Source organism: Pelecanus crispus, chromosome 11 (assembly GCF_030463565.1).
Source record: "Pelecanus crispus isolate bPelCri1 chromosome 11, bPelCri1.pri, whole genome shotgun sequence".
Lineage (NCBI taxonomy): Eukaryota > Metazoa > Chordata > Aves > Pelecaniformes > Pelecanidae > Pelecanus > Pelecanus crispus.
This window is the reverse complement of record NC_134653.1, coordinates 11089899-11115458: the sequence shown is the minus strand read 5'-3', so window position 1 is coordinate 11115458 and position 25560 is coordinate 11089899. Positions and strand designations below refer to the sequence as shown.

General features: G+C 43.4%; 1 protein-coding gene across 1 annotated transcript in view; it reads left to right on the top strand.

Annotated features, from left to right (window-relative positions):
• Positions 1 to 18869, top strand: part of LOC104036240 (multidrug resistance-associated protein 1) — a 47757-nt gene extending 28888 nt beyond the window's left edge. The window contains exons 19-30 of the mRNA XM_075719242.1: positions 4282 to 4366; positions 5718 to 5856; positions 6769 to 6976; positions 7843 to 8153; positions 9017 to 9216; positions 9734 to 9860; positions 10243 to 10344; positions 11380 to 11526; positions 13349 to 13507; positions 14963 to 15129; positions 15899 to 16093; positions 17382 to 18869. Coding sequence (XP_075575357.1) covers positions 4282 to 4366; positions 5718 to 5856; positions 6769 to 6976; positions 7843 to 8153; positions 9017 to 9216; positions 9734 to 9860; positions 10243 to 10344; positions 11380 to 11526; positions 13349 to 13507; positions 14963 to 15129; positions 15899 to 16093; positions 17382 to 17490 — 1949 coding nt within the window. The 3' untranslated portion in view covers positions 17491 to 18869. The remainder of the gene's footprint in view (positions 1 to 4281; positions 4367 to 5717; positions 5857 to 6768; positions 6977 to 7842; positions 8154 to 9016; positions 9217 to 9733; positions 9861 to 10242; positions 10345 to 11379; positions 11527 to 13348; positions 13508 to 14962; positions 15130 to 15898; positions 16094 to 17381) is intronic.
• Positions 18870 to 25560: the final 6691 nt, after the last annotated feature.

Sequence of the window (25560 nt, the reverse complement as noted above, 5' to 3'; positions counted from 1 at the left end):
TGATGCAGAAGGCAGTGACAAGAGTGGCAGTAGTATCTGGAACTACATGTAAAATTAACCTACCAGGCTGTATGAAAAGCATCCAAGTTGTTCCATTCTCTGGCATTTCGTGTGGCTGATTTGCTGATGCCAGTGCTACTCCTGCCTGTGCAGGTTGGTCTTGGTGGACGTGCCCTTGACTCCTGTGAGTGCGTTTCTGTTTCGGCGTCACCCCTCCCTGCTTTCAGACTTGGAGCTGTTGCTGCAATACCTCTTGCTGTACAGAGAGCAAATAGTTACTTTAAGATTACCTTTCTTATGACTTTCCCCATCTCTCCCACACAAACTAATGCAGCAGATGTTAGTTTTTGTTTTAACAAAATGGGTGTGGGGGTTGGGGTTTTGCTGTTTTTTTCCAGATGGCTTCAGCATAAAAACTTGGTTTGTTCTTGAAAAGCCTGGAGCTATTTTTAGTGTTTGTGGGTAGTAAAAGTGGCTCCACAGAAGTGCAACTGCACCATAAGGTTGAAATATTTTTTTTTAACTGTCTGGTTCATCTTTGGTCTCAACTGCAGTGCCTGCAAGATAGAGATGTACAGCACAATTAGTAATTTTAAATCTCATTTAGATTGTGTGGGCTGTGCTTCAGATGGCTGTCTCCCCAGCATTTGGGTCTGTGACCTTGCAGTCAAATAAAAAGCTGAAAGACCTTTCAATGACTGCTCAGTTCATTTTTTACATGAGAATTGTCAGCACAGTAGGTTACTCAGTTTTGTTTTGGAGGGGAAGTGGGGTAAAAGTACTCTGAGAGCTGCTAAGGATCTGGACTGTAGCTTTAGTTCTATCTGCATATCTTGCATATCTTGCATGTCTTGAAGGGAAGCTTCTTGATCTGTCACTTGTAGCTATTCAATTTGAATGTTTGCAAGTTTTTTCTTAAATGTTGTGGACTTAATTCCCCAAATTTCAGCTGTTGTCCTCCATGAAGTAGAAATCTGCTTTCTGGAAAAAGATAGTATGGTACAGGAGTAAGATCTGCAGGGTCTTGCTTGCCTTCTGTATAAATTGCTTCCTAATTGCAGCAGCGAGAAAAAAAATTAGATTTCTTTTTAAAGTGTTGAATTTGAAAGGAAGATAGCTTCCTTGCTGAATTGGTTTGTATTATATGCTAGGCAGTGTAAATAATAAAAATTCATAAAAATGAATTCTGCATTATGGGCTGGGGTTTCATATCTGCAAGGAAAAGCATTGTGCCTTCACAATCAACACGGTCTCCCAGTGCACACCCGTATTTTGTAGCTGTGCTTCTTTCTAACAGCATGAGGCTGTTAAGCTTAATAGCAGTGTTGGATAGTTAAGATAGCTTGTATGATGCCTGTAGGGATGGTTGGGTGCTTCTCTTTCTGACTCCTTGGAAGGCAAGAGTTAAATACTGAGATGTGTTGATTTTTTTCAAAACGTTGTTGTGGAATCTAGACCTGGTAGTAATTCAGGAAACACCTGTCTGCGTCAGGAAATAATGTGACTTTCTCTTAAATTCATTTTAGTTATCTTCTAGCAAAATTCAACTCTTTCCTTTCTCTCTCCTAAAGTAAAAGCTATTTGCAGCCTCTGCCCCAAATGGCAGAAGCAAATATTGATTCCAGATGAGTGCTGTTAGGATATCAAGATGCTTGGAAGTGTGAAGTATCTCACTGTTTCTTACTAATCTGTCCATGCAGGATGATGACCGGGGACTACAGAGTAGATGGGACTAAATAAACCTTTGCTGCCACAGCTCTCCTCCTGCCACTGCAGTTGCATGACTAAAGCAAGGCAGAATAGCAGAGCTGTGGGAGGAGAGATGTGGCCGTGTGGTCAAAAGTTGCCGCTCTGAAAACATGATGCTTTGCATCTTTAATGTTAAGGTCAGGGAGTCTCTTACGATTCTTGAAGTCCCTTCCCCACCACTGGGGAAAATGCATAGGGTAGTTCCCTGTACACAGTGAGGTTTTTCTGTTGTTGTCAATATGAGGCCACTTTAGAGTAACTTTTTCTGATTCTCTCTTAGTGTATATCTTGAAAGAAAGGAAGTTTCTTGGTCTGTCACTTGTAGCCATCTGATTTGGATTTTTTCTTTTTTCTCAAGGTTGTCTTTTTTGATTGTGTATGAGGTTTGGGATTAAAAAGAGGTCCATTTCAGCAAGTTTGATCCTGCCCTGGGCATTTATGGTTTTGTGGTTTAGGTTGTGCTGCTAGATGTATTGTTTTTGTAAAGATTGAAAATGGGTTGAGTGTGTTCTGGAAAAAGTTAATTATATATACTTTTAGACTCAGATCCTTCGTTAGAAGGAACGATTCAACCTCAGGAAACAGGTAACTGCTTTTTTGCCCTGTGGCTTTATGTTAGTGCTTGTGTTGGAGTAATATGAGTAGCTGCAGTTCATTTACAAGAGATTGAGTCATTATTAGAAGAATTTCATCTACGCAATAGAAGGTATCAGCTTGGTTTGCATGTTACTTGTTTGTGTGATGCTACAGCAGTTGGTGTGTCAGCTTGTAGATAACTCAGCAGCAGCAGCAGTTCTTTACCTCAAACGCTTCCATGAGGAAGCTTTAAATAAACTTCAAAGATGCATGCTGGACTTAAGAGTGTACCCAGAGAGGCTTCCTTCAGGATTGAGACCCAAAGGTCCTTTTTGTTCTCATATGTGTATTCAGTACTTTGCAGCTGTTCCCTTTTATTATTTCTAGACACATTTTTCAACAGAGCCCTCAGTGAGCTTATACCCTAGATGCACATGCCAGATTTACTCTGGCAATCTTGAGCATTTTTCGTTCTCAAGAGGTAAATGCAGTATAAGCAGGAAATCTTTGTAGTCTACAACACAAAATCGAATTTAAGAGTTGTTAGGGCAGGATGGTTTCTTTGTGGTTTTGTTTTGTTCATGTGGGTTTAGTTCTAAAGTGATACGATGCTGGAATGCTTGCTGGTTTTCATATGGCAGCCTGTCAAAAGAAATGCTGTCAAGTGCTTAAAATAACCAGCAGTCCCATATTGGTTTGCTCTCATTTGCATAAATAAAAATAAGAAGTAAATTATTGAACTCTTTTACATTTTCTGCTTTTTTCTGCTTCTAGACCACACTGAACAGTTTAGCTTTGGGTTTTTAGAGTAATGAACCAATGTTCAGGTTGCAGACGCAGGAGGGAACAGCTCTATGTTCAAGCAGTCCACGCTTAATGTATTGATGAACTGGTTTATGCATGTATTTTGCTTTAGTATAAAAACATGAAAACTTCAGAGTCTCGATCTACACAAATTTTCCCGCATATCTTTTGAATAGATGCAGGTGGGCTTTTTTGTTTGCGTAAACTATGCATAAATCCTCTAAAAGGCAAAATTCTTTTTTTGTTACAAATTCTAAACTAACTTTCATGCTTGAAAATAGAGTTCCATTTAATTGACCGTTAATTTTTTAGGAGTCAGTCATTTGGTTTGTGTTAGGAAAATGATGACATAACTTGAACCTAGAAGTTTTACTTGTGGCACTGTATTACACTGAATTAAGTTGTTCAGAGAAAGCTTAGTATTTCAAGCTGACAGGTTTTGTGAAGTGTTTTAGGCAATTGTCTCGTGTGTGCTGCATCTTGTTACAAATGGGATGTTGTGGGATAACAAGACTCTGGTTGGGTTTGTTTTTTGGTGGGTTTTTTTTTTTTTTTTTTTTTTTTTTGAGAAGTGACATTCATAAAAAGATATCTTGCTTAAATTAATCTTAAAAACACCAGGCTTTTGCATGTTGCTTCCTGCTTAATTTTGTAGGAAGGCTCAAAGTTAATAGCACATGCCTTCTGTTCTTACAGCTTCATTCCGTCATTTACTAGAATGTCTTCTCATTGCATTCTAAAATGAAAATAATTTATAGTTAACTGTAAAAGATGTGGTTTGAAAAGGAGTGGTTGGATTGTTTGGGTTTTTTTCCCCACAGAGTGAGTCATAGTGTGACTTGGTACTGCATGCTTTAACATCAAGTATGTCCTCGTAATTATATTACATTATTATTACTGACCTATATTTGGTACAAAAATAGAAAAATAAATGTTCACTGTCTTGATAACTAGTCCTGTTGGGGTGGAACTGAGCTGATTTGTTTACCTGGTCAATTATCTGTTAGTATATGTAAATACTAACTTGTGTTCCCCCCTTTGTTTGCACATTAGGACTGCATCAGGTGTTTAGGATTTAAATGAAACCTTTGTATCTTTTTGCTTACCATTTTCATGTTTATTTTTTCATCTCTCCCCCTCCCCCCCCCCCAGATACAAATAGTCCATCTGGAAAGGAAGGAAAGCCTATAGAAAATGGAGTCCTTGTGAATGAAGCCCCTGGGAAGTTGATGCATAGGTGTGTAGTCTCTCTTTTTCTTGCCCGCCCCCCGCTTACTCAGTCGTGGACAAATAGTGGTTTGGTGTTTATGGTATTTGTTAGAGGAAAATGCATTGTGCTGGATCCAGGAGCCTGAGAGAGGCGAGGCTGCTGCTGCTCCATGGCTCCAGGTCCGACAGTAGCAAGGCTGAAGATGTACTCCCAGCAGGCAGGCACGCGCACATAGAGCGTGCATACACACCACGTGTGTGCATGGCCGGCCACACAGTAGCAAGGCTGAAGATGTACTCCCAGCAGGCAGGCACACGCACATAGAGCGTGCATACACACCACGTGTATACGTGGCCAGCCACGCAGATCACGGACACTTAGAGCATCCACACAAACACAGCACCAAATGGCCTCGTCCTGTTCCCATCTATGGCTGAGCAGGATGGAGGTTCATTAGTGAGAATACGTGTGTATGTACAGGGTGGGTCCCTCTACTAGCAGGGCTCAGACACTCAGCTGCCCAATAGCTGCCCCCGGATCCCAGTCTCCCCAGTTGCTGGCACCTGGGCGTGTGAACCTCTGAGGCTGCAGCCCCGCTCCAGTTGCTGGTACAGACTGTGGTGCATGCGTGGCTGCACACACAGAGTTCTTGTGCTATTCTTCTTTCTGTGTGAAGAAACGGTTGTGTTGTAGCAAGATACCATGGGTTTGGCTCACATAAAAGGGACAGTATTGTATTGACTAGTCCAGCTTTCGTATGCTTTCCCAAAGCTTCTGCAGTTGACTGCTGTCAGATGGGATGAAGTGCTAAGTGGACCATTAGTCTGACCTAGTACAGCTGCTGTTATGCTCAAGAGAGGCCAAAAGCAATCACTCTGATTATATCTTCCCCAAATCAGTCTCATAGTCTATGCCTTATTCTTATGGTGCTCTAGAGATACTATATTTCTGGAAGCTAATGAGTGCCTGGCAGTACAATGGCACATTTTGATGCCAGTGTGGGCACCCTTTTTGCACTTCAGCAGCTGCACTGTATATGATGATAGGGTTTGTAACGGCTGATGTTGATGATCACCAGGCATTTTTCTTTCTGGAGTTTGATTGCTCAACCAAAACTTCTTTGACTGGCTGGCCTGTTACTTGTATCTGAAGATGGATACTTGAGAACTGAATGCCATCAGGGAGGATCAGGAGTGCACTGTGAGGGGAGGAGGGAAGCGCTAGTAACCACTGGCCTGACGATGGCTGGTTAGGAGATTGATTATCAGCAGAATAATGTAAGCCACTCACTTGGAGACATGGACTGTTGAAGTCTATTTATGAAGTAAACACCTGGCCTGCATCATGCTAAGACTGAAAAATAAATGTCTTCAAACAGGCAACTCAGTAACTCCTCAACATACAGCAGAGACACTGGGAAGTCACAGCACCAGAGCAGCACAGCAGAGCTGCAGAAGCCGCTTGCTGAAAAGAATTCCTGGAAGCTGACAGAGGCCGACACAGCAAAGACTGGGAGGGTAAGCTCTCCCGTTCCTGCTTCCTGCACTCTTTCAGTTTCAGAAAAATCCCCAGGGTTCAGAAGAAAATAGCTTCCAAAGACTATGTAACTGGGGTGAGAAAGGTCTGAGTGCATTCTTGGACTTGCTGCTTGTTGTGTACTACTTCATGGAAGTGTTGCTCCCAAAGCTGAGCCCCACGTTGGTGTGCAGGAGGAGTGCTGATACCAAACCTTTTGTTTAAGACGATGGGCCTTGACCACATCAAAGTTTAAAAGAAGAAATGAAAACCTTGTGGCTATTCCTTGGAGAGAGGTTGTGACAAGTTAGGTGACCTAATCAAATCTGCCCTTCGGCAAAAGGAGCTGGCACTGACTCGGATGAATTCAAGCCAGATTTCCACTGTAGACACAAGTATCTAATTCCAGGATACCCAGGGCTTTCTGAGAAACCTGAGAGCGAAGTTCCTGGGAAAATGACACTTACACCTCCTAGCAGTGTTGCTTGAATCCTCTGGTTAAACATAGATCATAGGATACAAGCCATGTGGAGCAGGGATTTAATTAAAGGCTATATAATCTTGTGGTAAAAAGAGAGAGCCAAAACCTGGAACTCCTCAGTGAAGTTTTTTGGCTCTGCCACTGATGCTCTGTGTTACTTCAGGCATCCCTCTCCCTTCTCCTCCCTTCCCTTGGAAGACAAGGGAAAGATGATGTGTGCCTGCCCTGGAGGGATGTCGGGTTTGGCACATCTCCACAGAACGCTTTGCAGCTTGTGTTCCCAAGCAGTGGCTCTCTGGAGTGCGACTGTTGTGTTTTTATGGCCTGATGCAGGGATACTGATTTTAAATACGGGTTGAAGAAGGGGGAACTGCTGGTTTTGAAATTTAATCTGCAAAATGAATATTTTTTTTTTTTTCCCTTCTGTCTTCAGGTAAAGGCAACAGTGTACTGGGACTACATGAAAGCAATTGGACTCTTTATCTCTTTCTTGAGCATTTTCCTCTTTATGTGTAATCATATAGCCTCCCTGGCTTCCAACTACTGGCTAAGTTTATGGACAGATGATCCTGTTATCAACGGGACACAGCAGTACACAAATGTCAGACTGGGAGTGTATGGAGCACTGGGAATTTCTCAAGGTTTGTTTGGTCTTACCTGTTTTAAGATTAGCTGGTTCAGAATGTTTCTAATGCTCTTGGTGACCTTGTATCCCCAGAACTACAGCAGCAGTTTGCTAAGGATTTGAGTGTGGGGTTTTTTTTTCTTCCTTCATAGAAAGTTGAAAAACTTGAGTGAATTTAAAAAAAAGAGGCAAGCAAACCAACGTATAAAATTATTCAGTTAGTGAATATGGTTTTCTTTCGTTTGTACAAAACAAGAATGAAAGTGGTTTGCAGGGGCTGATGAGCCAGCAGTTGGTGGCAAAATGTCTGACCCAGGAAATGGCTCCTTGGCCTGTAAACGAACCATGCTGGCCTGGTTCACAGGGACAGTTTCTCACAGGAGGCCATGGCTACACTGCATCCCTTGCAGCCACGGCCTGGCTGAGCTGTGTAGGCTGGTGGTTCATCTGACTATTTGAGGGTCCATCCAAGGTACCACAGGGAGGCCAGCTCAGTGGCTTTTTATGTGTCCTCTTTGTAGTCAAAGTTTGTTTGCCATGAAACCTAACACCCCAAGCACACCACTTCAGAATTGCCATAAAAATCCTGCAATAAAAACTAAATGCTACCTTAAAATTCAGTGGTCTTTACTCAAGGAAAGTGCTCAAGTATTACACAAAATTTTGTAATGGAGAAACAGCTTCTTCCATGAGAGAAATGTGGTGTTTTCACTGATTATTTTTATTTTTAATTACTTGGAGGAATTGCTGAGTCTACCTGTAGTGAACCCTAGTTCTCAGGATTATTGTACTAGAGAGGTGCTAATGCTAAGTGATGACAAAATGAAGGAAAAATTTTTGTGTGAGAGGTGGAAGCAGTTAAAAACAAATCTTCTTTTCTAGGTATTGCGGTGTTTGGCTACTCGATGGTTGTGTCAATAGGGGGAATATTTGCTTCACGACACCTGCACCTTAACCTGCTGCACAATGTCCTCAGGTCTCCAATGAGTTTCTTTGAACGTACACCCAGTGGAAATCTGGTGAACCGTTTCTCTAAGGAGATAGATACTATTGACTCCACCATTCCACCAATCATCAAAATGTTCATGGGCTCGACATTTAATGTGATTGGCGCTTGTATCATCATTCTGCTGGCCACACCTATAGCTGCCGTCATTATTCCACCTCTGGGACTGGTCTACTTGTTTGTGCAGGTAGGAGGGTTTACCTGGGAGCACTAGGACCAGCAGTCACTCATCCTCTGTTACTTAAGACAGTTCTGGACTGGAATGGATTTTAATGTGTTTGACTTGAGTCATGCTTGACTGAAAGTGCTTTGCGTGCTTTATTGATTAGCTGACATTAGCAGGGCATTTCCTTCCATTGTCAAGCATAGAATGACTTCTGTGCCGAAGGTGGTCCTTTAATACCTAAGCAGACTTTATAAAAATGCCATTAGATTTTGAGGCAAATTTTGTATAGCTTGTTGCTCAGAGCCAAAATATGGAAAATGTATGGGCTTTTCTAAAACTTGCTTCCAAACAAAAGAGTAGCCTTTAGAGGGGTATGTATGCATTGCTGATGTGCCTGTTTCGTCAGAATATTGTTTACAGAGCAAGAGAAACAATGGCAGCCTTTCACTCCTGTCCTGTGTAGGCAGGGTGTGCTTGCTTCACTCTTGCTTTACTCTTAGAAATCTAGTAGAGCCAGTACAGATCAGAGAGAAGCAGCTGGGTTTTGACTTTCATTCTTGAATTAGTGAATCTATCCGGCTCCATTAGTTAACCTTAAAGTCGGTGATGTGTGTGTTTTATACTGTTGAACTAAGCTTGCAGAGAAGAGAAAGAGGAGAAAATGGCTATTGCATGAGATGGTTTGACTGGCAGTTGTTTAAAGACAGAAGAGTGTATGTAATGGTCTTTTTAGGCCTAAAAGTGTTGGAGAAGGCATGTATTCCCATGTGTAAGTTGAATCTCTGTAACAGCCCAAATGGCAGGGAACTCTCTTTCTTACAGTTCCCTTTGTCTTTTCAGACACAGTCGGGATGTAACCGTAATTCTCATATTCTGATTTGCAGAGATTTTATGTGGCCACTTCTCGCCAGCTCAAACGCCTTGAGTCTGTCAGTCGTTCTCCTGTGTATTCTCACTTCAATGAGACCCTCCTGGGAGTCAGTGTCATTCGAGCCTTTGAGGAGCAGAAACGTTTCATAAAGCAGAACGACATGAAAGTGGATCAAAATCAGAAAGCTTATTATCCAAGCATAGTTGCAAACAGGTAACATTGGGGTTGAAATATTGAAAGGCAGCTACATAGGGAGGACATGGTTCTGCTGCCTGTGCTCCTTATCAATCACAGCTCTCAGCGTACTTGTCCAGGGTAGGGAAGCCTGTGTGGATATATCTGTTTCACAGATGTTTTGCTTAAACTTCTGTGATGGAATTAAGATTACTTCTGAATTTCTTTTCTTTCTGAGAGTTCCTGCCTTACTTCTGGGTGATATTTTTTAAAAAGTTTTGATTCATTGATCCCAATGTTAACCGCAACTGCTTTCTGAACTAAGACAGGAATTTATGCACTTGAAAGGTTTATTAATTTTGGATGCCTCTAGGTTTGCATGCTGCTGGAGCAGAACCTCAAATATCTTGCAGTTCCTGTGTCACTGGCAGTACGCAGATGCCATATTACTAATCTTTTCAAAAACAAGATGTGTGACAGAACATTGGTTGGCCACATTCCTAATTCTCTGTGGGTGAATTACCTGAAAGATGCATTACATTTTTCTGTCTTCCAGGTGGCTGGCTGTCCGTCTGGAGTATGTGGGGAACTGTATTGTCCTCTTCGCAGCATTGTTTGCGGTGATTGCACGCAACAAGCTCAGCGCAGGACTGGTTGGCCTCTCCGTGTCCTACTCACTGCAGGTAATTTTACCTTTTTTAAAACCAAACAAAGGAAAAAAGCTCTCTGTTGTAAGACTGCATCAGAAAGTCACAACCTTGCTATGACTTTGGAGGGAAAACTAATATAAGGAACATAGTAAGAGAATAATAACTACAAATAGCATCTGGAGAGATGCTGGGAGGTTCCTTCTGTGCCTTGCCTGTGTGAGGGGATGTGGCTAAGACGACTCATCCCCTGCATATTAAAGGTATCTGGACTTTTCTCCTGTTCAGCACTGATTAGCCAAGGTCTTGTCTAAGATTATGCATTCCATGAACTTGCAGCGCTTTGGTTGTTTCATGTTTTTTATTTACTGCAGGTAACATAGTGTAAACTGCTTCTGGTCATCTTTTCTTCTTGCAGATTACAGCGTACTTGAACTGGCTAGTTCGCATGTCATCAGAGCTGGAAACCAACATTGTTGCTGTTGAAAGAGTCAAAGAATATGCTGAAATGGAGAAGGAGGTACACTGAGTTGCCCACCACACCTGTAGAAGTCAGTGCCCTGTTCTGAGGTCTCACCCACAGCCTGGCTGCATGGGTTGGAGAGTGCAGCTGGGCACGTCCTCCGAGCTGAGGGACGGGATGGAGCGTAGGGCTGTCAGTGCCTTCCCTCTAGGGACAGCCTGCATGTTAGCGGGTAGTTCCTGTGGGTGCTTTTGAGGTGTGTCCACTGGGACTTACACAGTGTTATTTAGGAAGTGTGCTGTTCTGCCCTGGGCTAAGCAGTGGAGCTGTACGAATGTTTTGGTTTCCTAAGTGCTTAAACATTACTTTTTTTCTTTGTGTTTCTCTTCTTGCTCTCAGTGTGGGGAGTAAAGAGGTTTTACTTTTTTTGTTTTGATTCAAATCGCCTAACAACTCATTTCTGCAGTTGTGCCCCTTTTGGCTACAGAACAGAGCTCCCCCTGGCTTCTCTTTGCCATGCCTGTCACTTGAACCTGAGTTGAGTCACCATTTTTGCAGCCAGACCTTATGAGGACTCTTCCTAGAATTTTTTTCTCAGGTTCTGGTAGCAGACCAATGTTTATACAGTTAAAAGCCTTTTTGTTTGGCACTGGCAGTGAACGCAGTGGGGGGTGTTCTTTCCTCTCCCACCTCTGTGGGAGGCTAAGGTAGCAGCTGTTTACCAGCTTGTTCATCTTTTAGTGCTTATGTCTCAGTTAAACTGCTTCGGGTTGCATGTCTGGCTTCCCCAGTGGTTTCCTTACTGTGGTGGGAGTGTACAAGCAGGTTATGTGAATGTGTGCTGCCTTTGTGATTCTGCTGTTTGTAAGAGGAAAGTTTATCCAGCAAGATTTGTGATAGCAAAGCCTTTGGCTACATATACCACTTCATCTGCCTTGAGGCAGCTCTTTCCCTCTCTTCCCATCATCATCACAGTTCCTTTTGTGAATTACACACTAACAAGTATTTCTCTTAATTGCTTTCCTCGAGTCCTCTGAGCCCATGTCCGGTTGAATAAGGAACTGATCAGATATGTTTGTGTGGTTCTTTCAGGCTGAATGGAGTATTGAGCAAACTGCCCCAGCGAGTACCTGGCCCGAGGAAGGAAAGGTTGAGTTTCGAGGCTATGGTCTACGTTACCGGGAAGACTTGGATTTAGTTCTGAAAAACATAAATATTACCATAAATGGGGGTGAGAAGGTAATGAATCTGATTTTATAGTAGAGTGTTTATAAATCTGCATGCGTAAGCCAAAGAGAGGTCTAACCCTGTTCTGTAGTGTGCCTTGGATCTTTAGGAACTAGAAGAGCTTCTGTAGAATCAGTCTTATTGTAACTGGCAGATGTAGTGGGCTCTTACCCTTTTCGAGGTGTGTCCTACATCATCGGATAAAGATATGCTATTATGTGGGCTTGTGAAGTATCTTTTGGTCTGGTTTCATAAGGAAGTGAGGTTTGTGCTGTCTTCTCTCCCCTTCCTGGGAAATTTTGTTACTTTATTTGCTGTAAGCAAAGAGGAGTACAGGTTGCAGAGAGATTGAGTTAATTATAGTCTCAAGAAAATGAGCTGCTAAGTAGAGGGGGGAAGCCCTGATCTAGCGAGGCAGAAGTTGCAAGGTGAGACTCTGCAGGAAAAAATGAGACTTGAGAGTAGATTATCTGGATCTGGCCAAACTGATGGTAATATGTGTGTGTGTCTCCTACTGCTTCCTCGCACGTGTGCTCACGCATCCCACCCCAGTCCTATGTGGATTCTCTAATGTCTAGTAATCATGTGATCTTGCACGGCAGCATAAAAGGTAGCTGCAAGACAGATCTACTATCCGGCTTCCTTATTTGTGGTATCCAGCGAGGCATTTGCTTTTTTCCTGAGTGCACCCTTTCTACCTACAAATATGGGCAGATGTATACAACCTCAAGAGTGGTTAGAAAGGGCAGATGGCAAGAGATATTGACCAACCAAAATAGCAGTCTTTTTTACTTATTTAAAAAAAAGAAAAGAATTGGTGAAGACTTCAGTCTAACTGGGAAGCAAAACATAACAGTATGAAACTGAGCACTTTTGGTATATTTTTGCTATAAATTCAAAGATGATAAATGTCAAGTCAGCAATTATAACTGTGAAGCATGAACCAAACAAAGGATTAGGGAAACCTTGGGCTGCTCTACTGAATTCCATCTGCCTTTCTAGGAGAATCGAAAACTTCTGTGACTAGATTGCAAATTTTGACTGCTTTTTGTTCTTGTTATTTTGTATCCAGTGATTTTTCTTCCCCTTTGATCAGCCTCAATTTCTTATGCTGTTTTGGGGTGTTGATAGCCCAGAAAATATGACAACCTTCTGAAAACTGCCAGTTTGTCGTGGTTTAGCCCCAGCCAGCAACTAAGCACCACACAGCCGTCGCTCACTGCCCCTGCCCCGGTGGGATGGGGGAGAGAATTGGAGGAGTGAGAGTGAGAAACACTCCTGGGTTGAGATAAGAACAGTTTAATAATTGAAATAAAGTAAAATAGTAGTAGTGGTAGTAGTAGTAATAATAACAATATAATAATAATAGTAATAATAATCTACAAAGCAAGTGATGCACAATGCAATTGCTCACCACCTGCCGACCAATACCCAGACAGTTCCCGAGCAGTGATTGCTGCTCCCCGGCCAACCCCCCCACCCCACCCACCCCCCCAGTTATATACTGAGCATGACATCACATGGTATGGAATAGCCCTTTGGCCAGTTTGGATCAACTATTCTGGCTGTGCCCCCTCCCAGCTTCTTGTGCACCTGGCAGAGCATGGGAAGCCGAAAAGTCCCTGACTAGCATACGCACTACTTAGCAACAACTAAAACCTCAGTGTGTTATCAGCATTCTTCTCCTACTAAATCCAAAACACAGCCCTATGCCTGCTACTAGGAAGAAAATTAACTCTATCCCAGCTGAAACCAGGACACAGTTTCAGGTAGATGCTTGGAAATGCTTTAACTCTTTTCCAGAGTAAGTTGTTCCTGTACTTCTACCCAACAGATTGGAATAGTTGGAAGAACGGGAGCTGGAAAATCCTCACTTACTTTGGGTTTGTTTCGGATTAATGAAGCAGCTGAAGGAGAAATTATTATTGATGGAATTAATATTGCAAAGATAGGGCTCCATGACTTGCGCTTCAAGATCACCATCATCCCACAGGTAGGTGTGAAATTCTGCCATTACCAGAACTCGTTTTGTAACAGTGCTGTTTCTGTAATGTACTGGGGAGAATATATTTATTCCTTTTCTGATCTATAGCTATGAAACTGAGTCATTTCAGCATGCTCTTTCATGGACTTGAAACCAAGCTTTTTTCCTAGACTGGCTTCAATTTGCTTGTGCTGGGTAACAAGCAGGGGCTTGGCTATGGCTGAATTGTGATGTGGAAGCAACACCTTGGTCTTTAGACTCATGGGCTTTGTCAGCACCCCATGCTGATCACGTAAATGCTATAGACAGCTTAGCCTGAGTGGGGAGGTCTGATCCCAGCTGAACACCTGATCGGGGTCCCTGAGTTAACTGGGACCATTGCTCTTTTGGCCAGTAGAGGAGAAGTAAAGCTTGAGTATTTCCACTTGTGGAGAGCCCTCAGGGGACTTTTTCTAGAGATCAGTTTCCACTTTCATTTTAGGTAGTTTCATTCTTTTTAGAAATGGAATGAAGTTGCTGCGTAGTCTAGTTGTGAGGGATTGGAATTTTGAGTTGCTATTTCAGGCTTGATGTGCACTCTTTGGGCCTTTGTACAAAGCATTCTGGCTTTGGCAGGATCTTGTGAGCGAGGTATGCAGTACTGTTCACTCACAGAAACCTGTACATAACCATCCCACTCTAGCCCAGCGGCTGTGGGTTTGATAGTCCAAAACGTTTGGAAATATGGCTTTATGAGCACTGGATTTACAGTCTCGAGTCTTCTTGTTCTTGCTCTGTAGCCTTTATTGCCTGCCTGTTCTGATTCAGAGTAAGACCATAAAATGCACACTGGCAAAAACAAGTGAGCACGCTGTAAAAGGTTTTCTGCACCACTTTTGGAAATCTGGGTGGGACTTTGCTTTCTCTTTTTGATCACTTTGCATCAGTTTGACACTACTAAGTCAAAAGTATTTCCAAAGTAGTATTTCTCCATGTCCAAGAAGAAAAATGCATTCATTTCATTAATACTGCAGCTGAAGACTTTTGAAATATTTACAGATGGTGTAAGTCCCTAAGAAGTGGAAACTTGACCTAGTAGTCCCTGCTGACAGAAGGTTGGGCAGGGAGTGCTTGTTCTTTAACTTAGTAGCTCAGTAAACAGAAAGTTTGCTGGTTTTTTTGTTTTGTTTTGTTTTGGGGTTTTTTTTTTCCTTCTGGATTCATGAGTTACTGACTCATGGAAAGGTCCAGAGTGCCACAGTCTGGAGAGATTAGATGCCAGGCCCCCAAGAGGCATAAGGAGTAAGGGTGAGGGAGAGTAACTTGCTGTTATTGGAAAAAGTGAAGTCTCACTCCTGAATTCAGTAGATTAGCTTGCTTGCAGCTGTACCTGGACATGTTGTTTTCCTTTCACTATCTAAGCAATATTTTTGGAGCAATTGCCATGTTCTGTGTACATTGTCAATTATCTCTTTGTATGACTAGGATCCAGTTTTGTTTTCTGGCTCTCTGCGTATGAATCTTGATCCTTTTGACCAACACTCCGATGAAGACATTTGGAGGTCTTTGGAATTGGCTCACCTGAAAAACTTTGTATCGTCCCTTCCTGATAAACTTAATCATGAGTGTGCTGAAGGTGGAGAGAACCTCAGGTATGTCAGAGCCGTGCTTGTGAAAGTTGCCTTAAGAACTAAATGAGAACCAAGAGAGGTGTGCGTGTGCCCTCCCATCTGCAACTAGACTTTCCGCTTCCAGGCACCTTACGGCTCGCTTGGGACAGTATGTAGCTAGACCCTAGCAATAGCAATGCAGTGTGGGGCTCCCCCTGCCCCGTATCAGAATTTGGGGAGGGAGTTGGGGAATTCTTAATGCATGACCAGGCAATCAACCAACTAGATTTTATTCAACATATTTTAAACTCTCAAGTTTGGGAATTTGATGTAATTTAAGAAATAACTTGGGATGCTGTGAGGTTCAACAGCTTGGGCAGTCTTAGAAAGGATTTTAGTAGCAGCAGCCTGTTATAGTGGATGCTCTGAACTTACCGTGGCTCTTGCCCAACAGATGCAATTTTTCTAAGGGAGTTATTAGCTTGCTTTTTTGTACCATAACAGGGATATGTATGTTCAGTCTGTAGAAACCATGTAAAGTCCAGTCCTCAATGCTGTATTGGTTCAGTTATGCTGAAACCATTTGTAATGTATTCTCTTACTATGTTGCCAAGGCTTCCTTGTGAGGGGGATGCAGTTTCAGATGCTGTTAGATACTCTGCAGTGAAGTAGTAGGACCGACCTGAGCTATTTTGCTGGATTCTGGTACCTATACTTTAGAAGAGCTCTTACAAGGAATTGCTGGGCTTCAAAATGAATACTGCAAACTTGTTCTGACTTTTTTCCCTACCCTCCCATCCCATTTGCGTAGTGTGGGACAGCGCCAGCTGGTGTGCCTGGCACGAGCTCTGCTCAGGAAGTCCAAAATCCTGGTTCTAGATGAAGCCACAGCTGCTGTTGATCTTGAAACAGATAAGCTTATACAGTCAACAATAAAGTCTCAATTTGAAGAATGTACTGTATTAACTATAGCACATCGTCTGAACACAATCATGGACTACACAAGGTAAAGTAATGCCACTTTTATCTTGAAGAATGGCATGCGTGACCTGCATTGTGCTCTACTTAAATGAGCATCTTTGCATTAGCTGAATGTTTACCTGTGCACATGTAGCCACCTCTCCGCAGAGCTGCTGGAATCCCTGTTTTGATGGGCGGGGTGGCTGTGCTTGGCCTGGCGAGCTCCTCTGATCCCTCTGTCGCACTGCTGTTGTGGCATTCCTGCCCAGGCAAACGGGGAAGGGGAGGGAGGCGAGGATAGGAGTCTATTCCTGGGTCTTGCCCTAATTTAGGCACAGCTGGAAGAGGCATCAGAACTTTAGGGAGCTCATACCCTAAACTAGGCACAGACAGCATAAGGAATCAAGGGGGCAGGTCCTGCACTTGTCTGAAGTTTATTCAACGTTTCCATCACTTTTGGTTGTAGTTCACACAGTCTCCCTCATCCTCGGCTGCCTTGCTAAGGTGTGGTTGAGGGCAGAGTTTTTGTCTCATAATTTCAGTTTTAAGCTCTCTTGTCCTTTTTGTCACAGAATGGCAGAGAGCAAAGTGACCAGTGATAAGATTTTTGTGTACTTTTGTAGACCTCTCTTTGTGCTGTCAATAGTGAAAGATAAGAGAGGGGAGCGTTGCCTGCACGAGGCCCAGCACCAGCAGTACTGTCACCAGGTGAACACCCGATTCAGTCACGGTGGTGGGTAACACCGTGCAGCAGCACCTGCTAAGGGCTTAGCAAGCATCTCTGCAGTGCCTGGCCAATTAGTGGAGGTAGCTGAAGGCAGTGTTTTAACTGTGGGCTGGCTTTACTGACTCTGGTAATTTGTTTTGTAAACTTCCTAATTCCAGTTGCACGTTTGTTTTGTGTAAGCTATGTCTGCATTTGTATTTTGTCAGCAGAAGCTGTATGACAGCAGTTGATGTGGTGCAGTATTACGGGAAGGTTATCCCAGATCTTGCAAGGTCTTAGGGGCTCTCACTCACCTTGACAGGAAGTGCTGCCATCCAGTTTCTGGCTGGCTCAGAGCACAGTCAGAAGTCTCATGTCAGCCTGCAGATCTATGACTGGGTAAATGTACGCTACATAAAAAAAATAGACCAGACAGACCATCTGCAATGAGGTCAGGAAGAACAGAGTTGAGAACCTCACACAGTTGTGTACCTTCACACAGTCTGGACTGTCTTCACTTGCATATAATGGCTACGCTACAGTCAGTTTCTGTCTGTGTATATGCATCTGTGTTCATTGGCTTTCTGGATCTTCTTGTGACCATTTTTTTTCCCCCCTTCTTTTACAGGGTTTTAGTCCTGGACAGAGGAGAAGTGGTGGAGTGTGGTAGCCCAGACCACCTACTTCAGGAAAAAGGCATTTTCTATAGCATGGCCAAAGATTCAGGCTTGGTGTAGCATTTGAACTTGGTTAGTTCGTGTGGGGGAAGAGGGAGGTGATACATTCAGGGAACTGTAACTTCCCCGGAGCTGCTGTGAACTGTACAGTTCAGTTTCAGACCTAGTGAAGTCAGCCAGAGTGTGGCGACAGAAGTAACATAAAAATGCAATTTTTTTCTTTATCCTCCTTAGTATTGATTTTAGCCAGGTTTAGGAGAAGCACGCACACTGTGCAAAACACTTCAGAGACTTTTAATTTTTGCCAGAAATCTGCCATTATATGCTCAAATGTAAGGCAGAGTGATTCATCAGAGGAGCTCAGAAAAGTTTTCTTTTCATCTGCTCTTAAGTTCTGAAGGCTCCCCTTTTTTTAAAAAAATACTTTTGCAAATGCTAGTTATTTGCTTGTTTGCTGATTCCTCATTTGGTGAGCCATCTATTATGGGATGCACTTGGAACATTTTATGGCATATAGTACTATAGCCCAAAGATTTTTCTTCTTGTGAAATAACGTGTGCCAGACTTTCTCATGATGACATTTACTGTACATGGTTAATGCTTTTGTGCATTCTCCTAAAGGTTTCATGTGTTTACAGTGTAGAGCAGCAAGTTCACTATAACAAGTCAGTAGTGCTGATGTGAAAAAGCATAGTCAACTTCAAAGCAGTATTTAAACATGTCTAGAATGACAATCACTCCAAAACCAAATCCGTGTAGCAGTTGGTGTGTTGCAGTATGCCATACCTGATCTGACACCCAGTTCACTCAGGAATTCTGACTTGGGTGGTGAATCCTGGTTATGCCTGTGGGGACAAGGTTGAGAAGTGAGGATTTGCCCGAGCGGAGGTTGCAGGCTCAGCGTGACATTGATTGTAATACCCTTGGCTTTGGCAGTTCTGTGCTTTAATAGAAGCTCTGCCACATCAAGGACCATTAGCCTTATATCAAAGAAACATGCCCTTCATGCTGCTGCTGTTGACTCTTAAATTTTGTGGGAAACTGTTCTGTTACAGTTGTTTAAAAACAGTAAAACTTTTTTTTTAAAAAGTTGTGTGTCAGAGGGGTCTAACAATTCAATTAGCAGTGGAGCCTGGTTTTCAAGATCTATGTTGAATGTTCAGTTTTCTGTGGGAAGAAAAAAGTTACTTTTCTCGTGCTCTGAATAGTCTTACTTTTAAAGCAAAATGCTGGAAGAAGGCAAACTAAGTTAGACGGACCCAAATACTCAGCACTCTGAGAATGCGGACTTCTGTGAATGATATTGCTGACCGTAATACTGGACGATTGTCTTCTTTAGAGTAAAGCTATTTATTTTTTTGTAAATTACAACTCTGGAATTGAATAGACTGAAATTTTCTTTGGTATTTTTTGTAATGACTATGCAAATATTTGCAAAGAACCTGCAGTAAAAATTGTTTGAAAGATAACAACGTGTCATTTCTTGGTTTGTATTTGACAAAGGGTTAGCTTCATCAGTTCAGGTTTTTGCCTTGAAAATAGAAATTATTGGTACTGCTTAGACTAGGCAGGCTGCGAGGCCTGATGTCTGGGGGGTGTTAGGGTAAGAAACCTTGAGTACAAATAACTGTGCTGTGGTAGGGCTGGATCACATCTCATGGTTTCTCTTGTAATTTGAGTATTGCGGTTTGAGCAAACCAGGTAATAACGATGGATCAGTAGAGCAGAATTCAGCGCCACTGCGGGCTTTTGTCATACCCATGGTGTCCATGGCCTCTGCCACATTTCCTGGGCAGCTTGGTGTTAATTTCCTCCGTGGAAATGGAGTGAGCAAGGGATGATTTGGGAGTCTGGGGAGGAGTGGCGGGTTTTGGTTTTTCAAATCACCTAACACTTAGGCAGCATTGTGAGGGACAGAAGGGTGGAAAGATTGGAGCAAATGGTTAGTAAGGAACCGAGGATAGAGCAGAGAAATGAGCTTGTCAGATAAGGTGTGTGGCTGGTATTGTTTTACTCGGCTGCATTAAAATGGAGACTGATCTACCTGCAGAGGAGACCGAGAGGAGGAACTGTGAACAGCACCATGAGATCTTTCCTGCTTGGGGACAGTCATCCTCCAGGAACACTTCGTGATCCTTCCCCTTCCACCCCCCAGGAGACCCCTGGGAAGGAAAGGGGAGAGGGGCCGCTGGCGTTGGACGACCAGACAGGAAAGCTCCCTGTGCTCTCTCCTTGCCTGTGCAAACTAGTTATCGCCAATGCTCTCCTCGAGGCAGAGCTGCAGAGAATGTCCGGTGGAGAAATTCAGACCGGATTTCAAATACCTTTGAAAAGTCTTGCGGGCTTAGTGTAGCTCATTACTGAGAGGGGGGCTCTGCAAGTACTCTGCAGGTTTGGGATTGATTTCAAGGGAAGTTGTGTTGCTAGAGTTCGTTCTTTGGTGGAAACCGATTTCAGATTTGAGGAAATGATGCTTTCCATTGCACACTGATTAACAGAGATTTACAAGCCTTAACATGCGTGTGAGTGAGTCCTTTGAAAACAATGGAACTGCACTTAGGAGCATGGTTCGTCTGAAATACAGAACTTGTAGAATTATGTTTCTGCTGTGTTAAATGTTTGCAGTGGAGTTGTCTGTGTAGGAATGACTTAAACTGCATTTGCAGTCTCAAACTGGGTGCACTGGAAAGTGTCACTGGATGTTCTCTGTCCTATTCATGGGCTGTTTGTGATCATTTGGTGAACTGCTTGTCCAAAATGCTGTATTTTGTCGGATAACCTTCTAGTGTGGCAAGGGGTCAGAAGACTGCTCTGTGTGTGTGCTTCAGTCTTGCTCTTTTTCAATGACGTGGTTATTAATATGCATTGCTGTGTTCTCCCAGTTTATGTATTTATACACTTGCTAGCACAAACTGTTCTGCCCCAGCTCTGGAGTAGATGGTCTTTTCTGTTTGCCCTAAATACCTGTCGGTGCTTCGTGCTGTTGCTGCATTGATTCATGATCCTGATTCCAAATGTCTGTCCTCATAAAAATGATGAATATTTTGGCTGGATGTAACTTGAACAAAGCTGTACTATGCATGATGAGGATCAGTCTGAACTAACCTTTACTGCACACACAGGGATAGCTGAACAAATGCAGCTTTCTTCCCACAGATCCTATGTGTAAGAGCAGTGTTGTATAGGTACTTTGGGGTACCTTGAGGTAGGAGCAGTATAGCTGTGAGATCCTGTTTCAGCTTGGAAGGAGAGGGCTATATACTGACCCTTGCATGCAGTGTTACTGGGGCCACTTGCAGAAAACGATACAACGTGCTGCAAGGTAAGGTATTAGAATCTGGCATTAAAACAAGCAGACTTCCCTTTATTTAATCTGTTTTCATTTTTGTGCGTGTGTTTGGAGCTAATGCTTGTTTAGTACTTGGGACACTTTCAGCACTTGTGGGTAAGTGAAATCTAGCCTGACGGCACGTGACCTCCAAAGCAAGAGAGCGGTGCTGTCCCGCAGGGATCAGTGATGTTGTGGCCCAGGGTGATGACCCTGCCCTCCAGCTGCCCGGGGGGAGGAAGCGCGAGCAAATTCAGGGGTGTCACACTGAATTCCAGCAGCTGAGCTCAGTCATGTAGCAGACACCTGTTTCCTTTGAATGCCTTGATGTCACGTATTTTCCTTCCTTGATGTCACGTATTTTCCTTCCTTGGTGTCACGTATTTTCCTTTATGCAGCAAAGCTAATGCCAGCTCTGAAAGACAGCATCTGGGACAGGAGGTGGGAACCGTACTGGGAGTGTGTACTGCAACGAGCAGCTTACGCCTCGGGAGGGATGTGAGCTGGGCACCTTCATCCAGCTGCTGCAGAGCAGGGTTTCCCTGAAGGGTATTGCTGTGGCATGGCCTGCGTTCATCCTGTTCTTGTCCTCCAGGTCCCCTCCTGGTGAGGAGGTAATTAGCTGCCCGCTGGCAGGATCTTCAGAGCTGGTAGTCTTGTGCTTCTGTAGGTGGGTAGGTTCTCACTTCCTACAGAGCATGTGAAAGCCTAGCTCCATGGTTTTAATCTTTTTTTTTTTCCCTTCTTTTTTTGGATAAAGATGGCACGATTAATTCCATTTAGATCAGCAGAAAAATGGAAACCTCATTTAGCTGCATTGCTGGCTATTTATGTGTATTTTGTGAAAAATTTGCCAAATACCTGTCAGGCACGAGAGTAAGTGGCCAGGCTTAGCATCCTTGCTCTTACCTAGAGAAAGGCTGTGCCTCTCTCCAGTTCATTCTGTGCTCTTTGCTCTATGGACCATTTCTTCCAGTTTTTGAAAGACCCTTATCTTTCAAAGCAAAGCTCTTTTCTTTCTCTCAGAACCATTTTGTTCCAATCTGTTTGTTAAAATGTTAAGGATCTGTGAAACCAGTTCAGCTCCTGTTGTGCTGTATCTTCTGTCTTAATGGAAATGCTGCGTGTGCCACTGCAGCCCATGTGAAGCTGCTGGTGGTGGTATTAATAAAAAACACTAACATATTTATTAGAAACATGTTAATATTTACAAAAGAGTAAAAACCATGGAATTTACTGTACTGGATTTCAGTGCATGTTGATACATCCTGGCTGACATTATTTGCTGCAACGTGGAAGGTGTCTCACACCTGGAAGAGCTGGTTCTGCTGAAAAAACAGCTCAGGATTTTCAGGAGACTTCCAAATAACACCCTAGTGCTTTGTGCGTGTGAATACAGCTACTTCTATAAAACTGTTTCCAGTCTTGAGACATCTCTGAAGATATCCTTTAGTGGTTCAACTGCAGTGTAGCACAGAAACAGTTGTGCTCTGGGTCACTGATGCCTTAACATTTTGGGATTCCTGTGCGTATTGCGACCATCTAGGGAGCTAGGAGTGCGACTTAGAAACTACGTGTTTGTGAGTGAACTTGGTGTAAATCAATGCTTGACACCTTCATTCCTACTTTCTAGCTTTGGCAATTTCGGTATTACCTTAAACTTGGAATCATGAGACAGGAATCTTTTTTTAGGTTGTTTTTCTGTCCTGCGTATGCTGTGCTTTCACTTGGTTTGAGATAGCCTTAAATGAGGAAGAAGGGGCGGGGGCGGAAAGTAAATTAACTTGGAATTGAATGAAAGCCCTAACTCTCGATGGTCAGATTGGACAGACAACTGGAACAGTGAAAGTTTTATAGGACTAATTAAGCTCTTGACCTCATTTCATACGATTGCACGGGAGTCCTGTACTGGCTCACCTGGCAGAGCAGGTGGAGTGGGTGGCTTTGTGAGGATGAAACGCTGCCCCGGGCAGGTGCTCCGGCTGGCTGGGCTGGGCTGTCTCCCGGGGGTTGCGCAGCGGGATGCGGGCTCCCACCCCGCTCTGGGTTCTGCCTCCATTGCCAGTGGCCTGGCCTGGCTGCCCAGCCGCAGCCGGCCTCAGGCAGGAACGCAGCTCAGCCCACCCGGCCAGAGGGTGGTTGGGAATACGGGTTCTCCCACAGAAACACAGGGACATCGTGTGTTCTTGCTGTGGTCTAGGTAAAAACTTGATTTTTCTCTAGAGTCCCTACTGACCTACAGTGAAACACTTGTTTTGCTCCACAGGGTAAAACAGAGTGAGTTGGAAAGTCGCTGAGGTGTCAATAAACCCTCTTTAGATCGGTGGACTTTTTATGTGGACTTTGAGTGGGTAGCTAACGCTGAGCTAAACACAGCTGCTCTGTGTATGTTGCACTTAAGGCTGCACAATAGCTATTAAAAATTAATACTGCAAAAGTGTAGATGGGGCAAGTCCAGGCGCTCCTATTGATCAGCTCTAGACATTCAGATTACTGGACGTGTTGGACAGACACTTATTTCTTAATATTTAAAATTTCTTCAGAGCAACTTATGAAATAGGCTGTTAGCATAGTTCTGAGCCTGCTGTAGTTGCCTCCTGTGCTAACTGCATAATTCAATCAAATAGTCTAATCTAGGAAGAAGTACCTTTGCAAAGACCCAGCAGACCTGTCCATTTAAACACCGCTTTCTGTTCCTTAAACCAGATTTTCAAGAGAGGATGGTATCTTCAAGTATTAACTCCTTTATATATTTTGCTTTAACCAACTTCCAGATAACTTCCTTGTGATGACTATTACCTTTTTTCTGAGACTTGAGCTCCCGATTTGTCACTTACAGTAACACTTGGACATAAAGTTGGGGACTCTGGCTCATCTGAAACACAGGGTTTTTTTGTCACATGTTATTTTGGGAATCCCTTTTCTTTTGCTCTTTCAGCACAGCTTGATGTGCGAAAGCTGATGGTATTTTGCTTGCTCTTACTTTGCGCAAGCCAACAGCAAAACTGCGCCCTTTCAAAGATTACCAGTGTGAAAGTATGTTTTGATTATTTTCACCTTCTGTTGCCTTCTCTCTTCATTACCAACTTAGGAACAGAAAGCGAGCATTTAAAAGATGTTTATCGGAGATTATGGTATGCTGAAAGATGTCCATTTCAGAATTACCCAGCAATGTGGGCACTTCTGTTTCTCTTTGACCTCAGTTAAGAAAAAATACCTAACTTATATCTCACTAATTCTAAATGCTCCTGGTTTTGAGATCCATTGATAAACCTTTAGAGTGCTCATAACTTGTATCTGTTGTTTGAATTTTTTTTTTTGTGTCTGCCCTTGAGTAAGGGTTGGAGAAGGCAGAGGGAAAAATCGCCTCTTTCCTGGTATTTGAGCACCAGTATGGCAGCAGACATTGGACTTCGATATCGTAGGCACTTGTCCAGCAGAAGCTGTTAACTGCTCTTAACGTGGGTGAAGAGGCTCCTGAACAGCTGTTGGAGAAGAAACTGCTGGGTTCTGCTGGTCTGGGTTGACTCTTGCCAGTTTGAACTCTCCCATCCCCTCCCCCATTACTCCTTTTTATACTGTATTTACTTGAGCTTACTGGAGAGAGCCATTTCAATGCTTGATTCTACTTTTATTTCAGCTTTCTAGAAAATGAAGTGCTTTAACAAAAGTCACAGCAAACAGCAGTATCTCACAGTGTCATTTGTCACATTTTTTGTTGCTATACCTGAGGAGAGACTTGGGGATAGCTCTGACTGCAGCTCCTTGGCACTGTGGGAAGCCCAGAAGGCTTTGCTTTCAGCTGCCATTTTGGTTTGTTAAAGTAACATCTGGAAGATGACCATGCCAGAGGCTCTGCAGTGCCTGGGTGGCACATGCAGGAGGTAAACTTGCACTCAAGAAGAAAACCAGGAATGAACCACGATGTCAACAGGTGAGTCCCTGCTACTTTCCCCATTGGCCAGACTGCCACACTGCAGGGATCCGAGGAGGACACTTTCCACCGTGCAAATTCCTTGTGGCCAAATTCAATTTGGAAGTGTTGGCATTTGGACATGCTCCACAGTGACCAACTGGCATTTGGCAGCAGGGCTGCTCCAAGCCTTCAAGCAGAAGGAACGATGTTCTGCTGCCCGCTCCCAGCCACGTTACTCTCTCCTGCGTCAGTGGGCCCATCTCTAAACTGGCTCTCTTCCTCCAGGCAGTCTGTCAGCCCTCTGCACAGCGTGATTCACTCAGGGCCCCTCCAAAGCTGACATGGAAGGAGATGAAGTGGATCTGATCCCCAGCTGCAACAACAGGTGGCCCACAGGCAGCTGTATGCTCTCGTGCTTAGTGGCATCCCGCTTCCCCTTCCCTACTCCCCCAGTGTTTGTGCATTTTACATGACTAGATCCAGCCGCTGCCTTGGAGTCCACCATATTTGTGTAAGAACAGCACTCAGGTGAGCAGTCCTTAAGACACTGGCGAAAGACTACCTTTGTTCTGCATGGAACTTAACTGTTTACAGCTTGTCTTTGCTTGCTACCAGTTAAATTCTTGGTTGCTGCCCATAAAATCTTGTTGGCTTTTAAAAATAATCTGTGTAATCTTTAAGTAGGGCAGTATATTTGGGCTCCATTTATAGTGTAAATTGGAAATGCTGTAGTCTTTCTTTTGGCTTGTTTGCTTTTATACCATAAAAGCAACAAGGCAGTAAAGTTCTGACTAGCTCATTTTCAACAGAAGAGTGAGGTTTTGGTATCTGGAAACACAATGAAAACGGAATTGCGAAGTTTCCTACGGAAATAACACGTATCCCA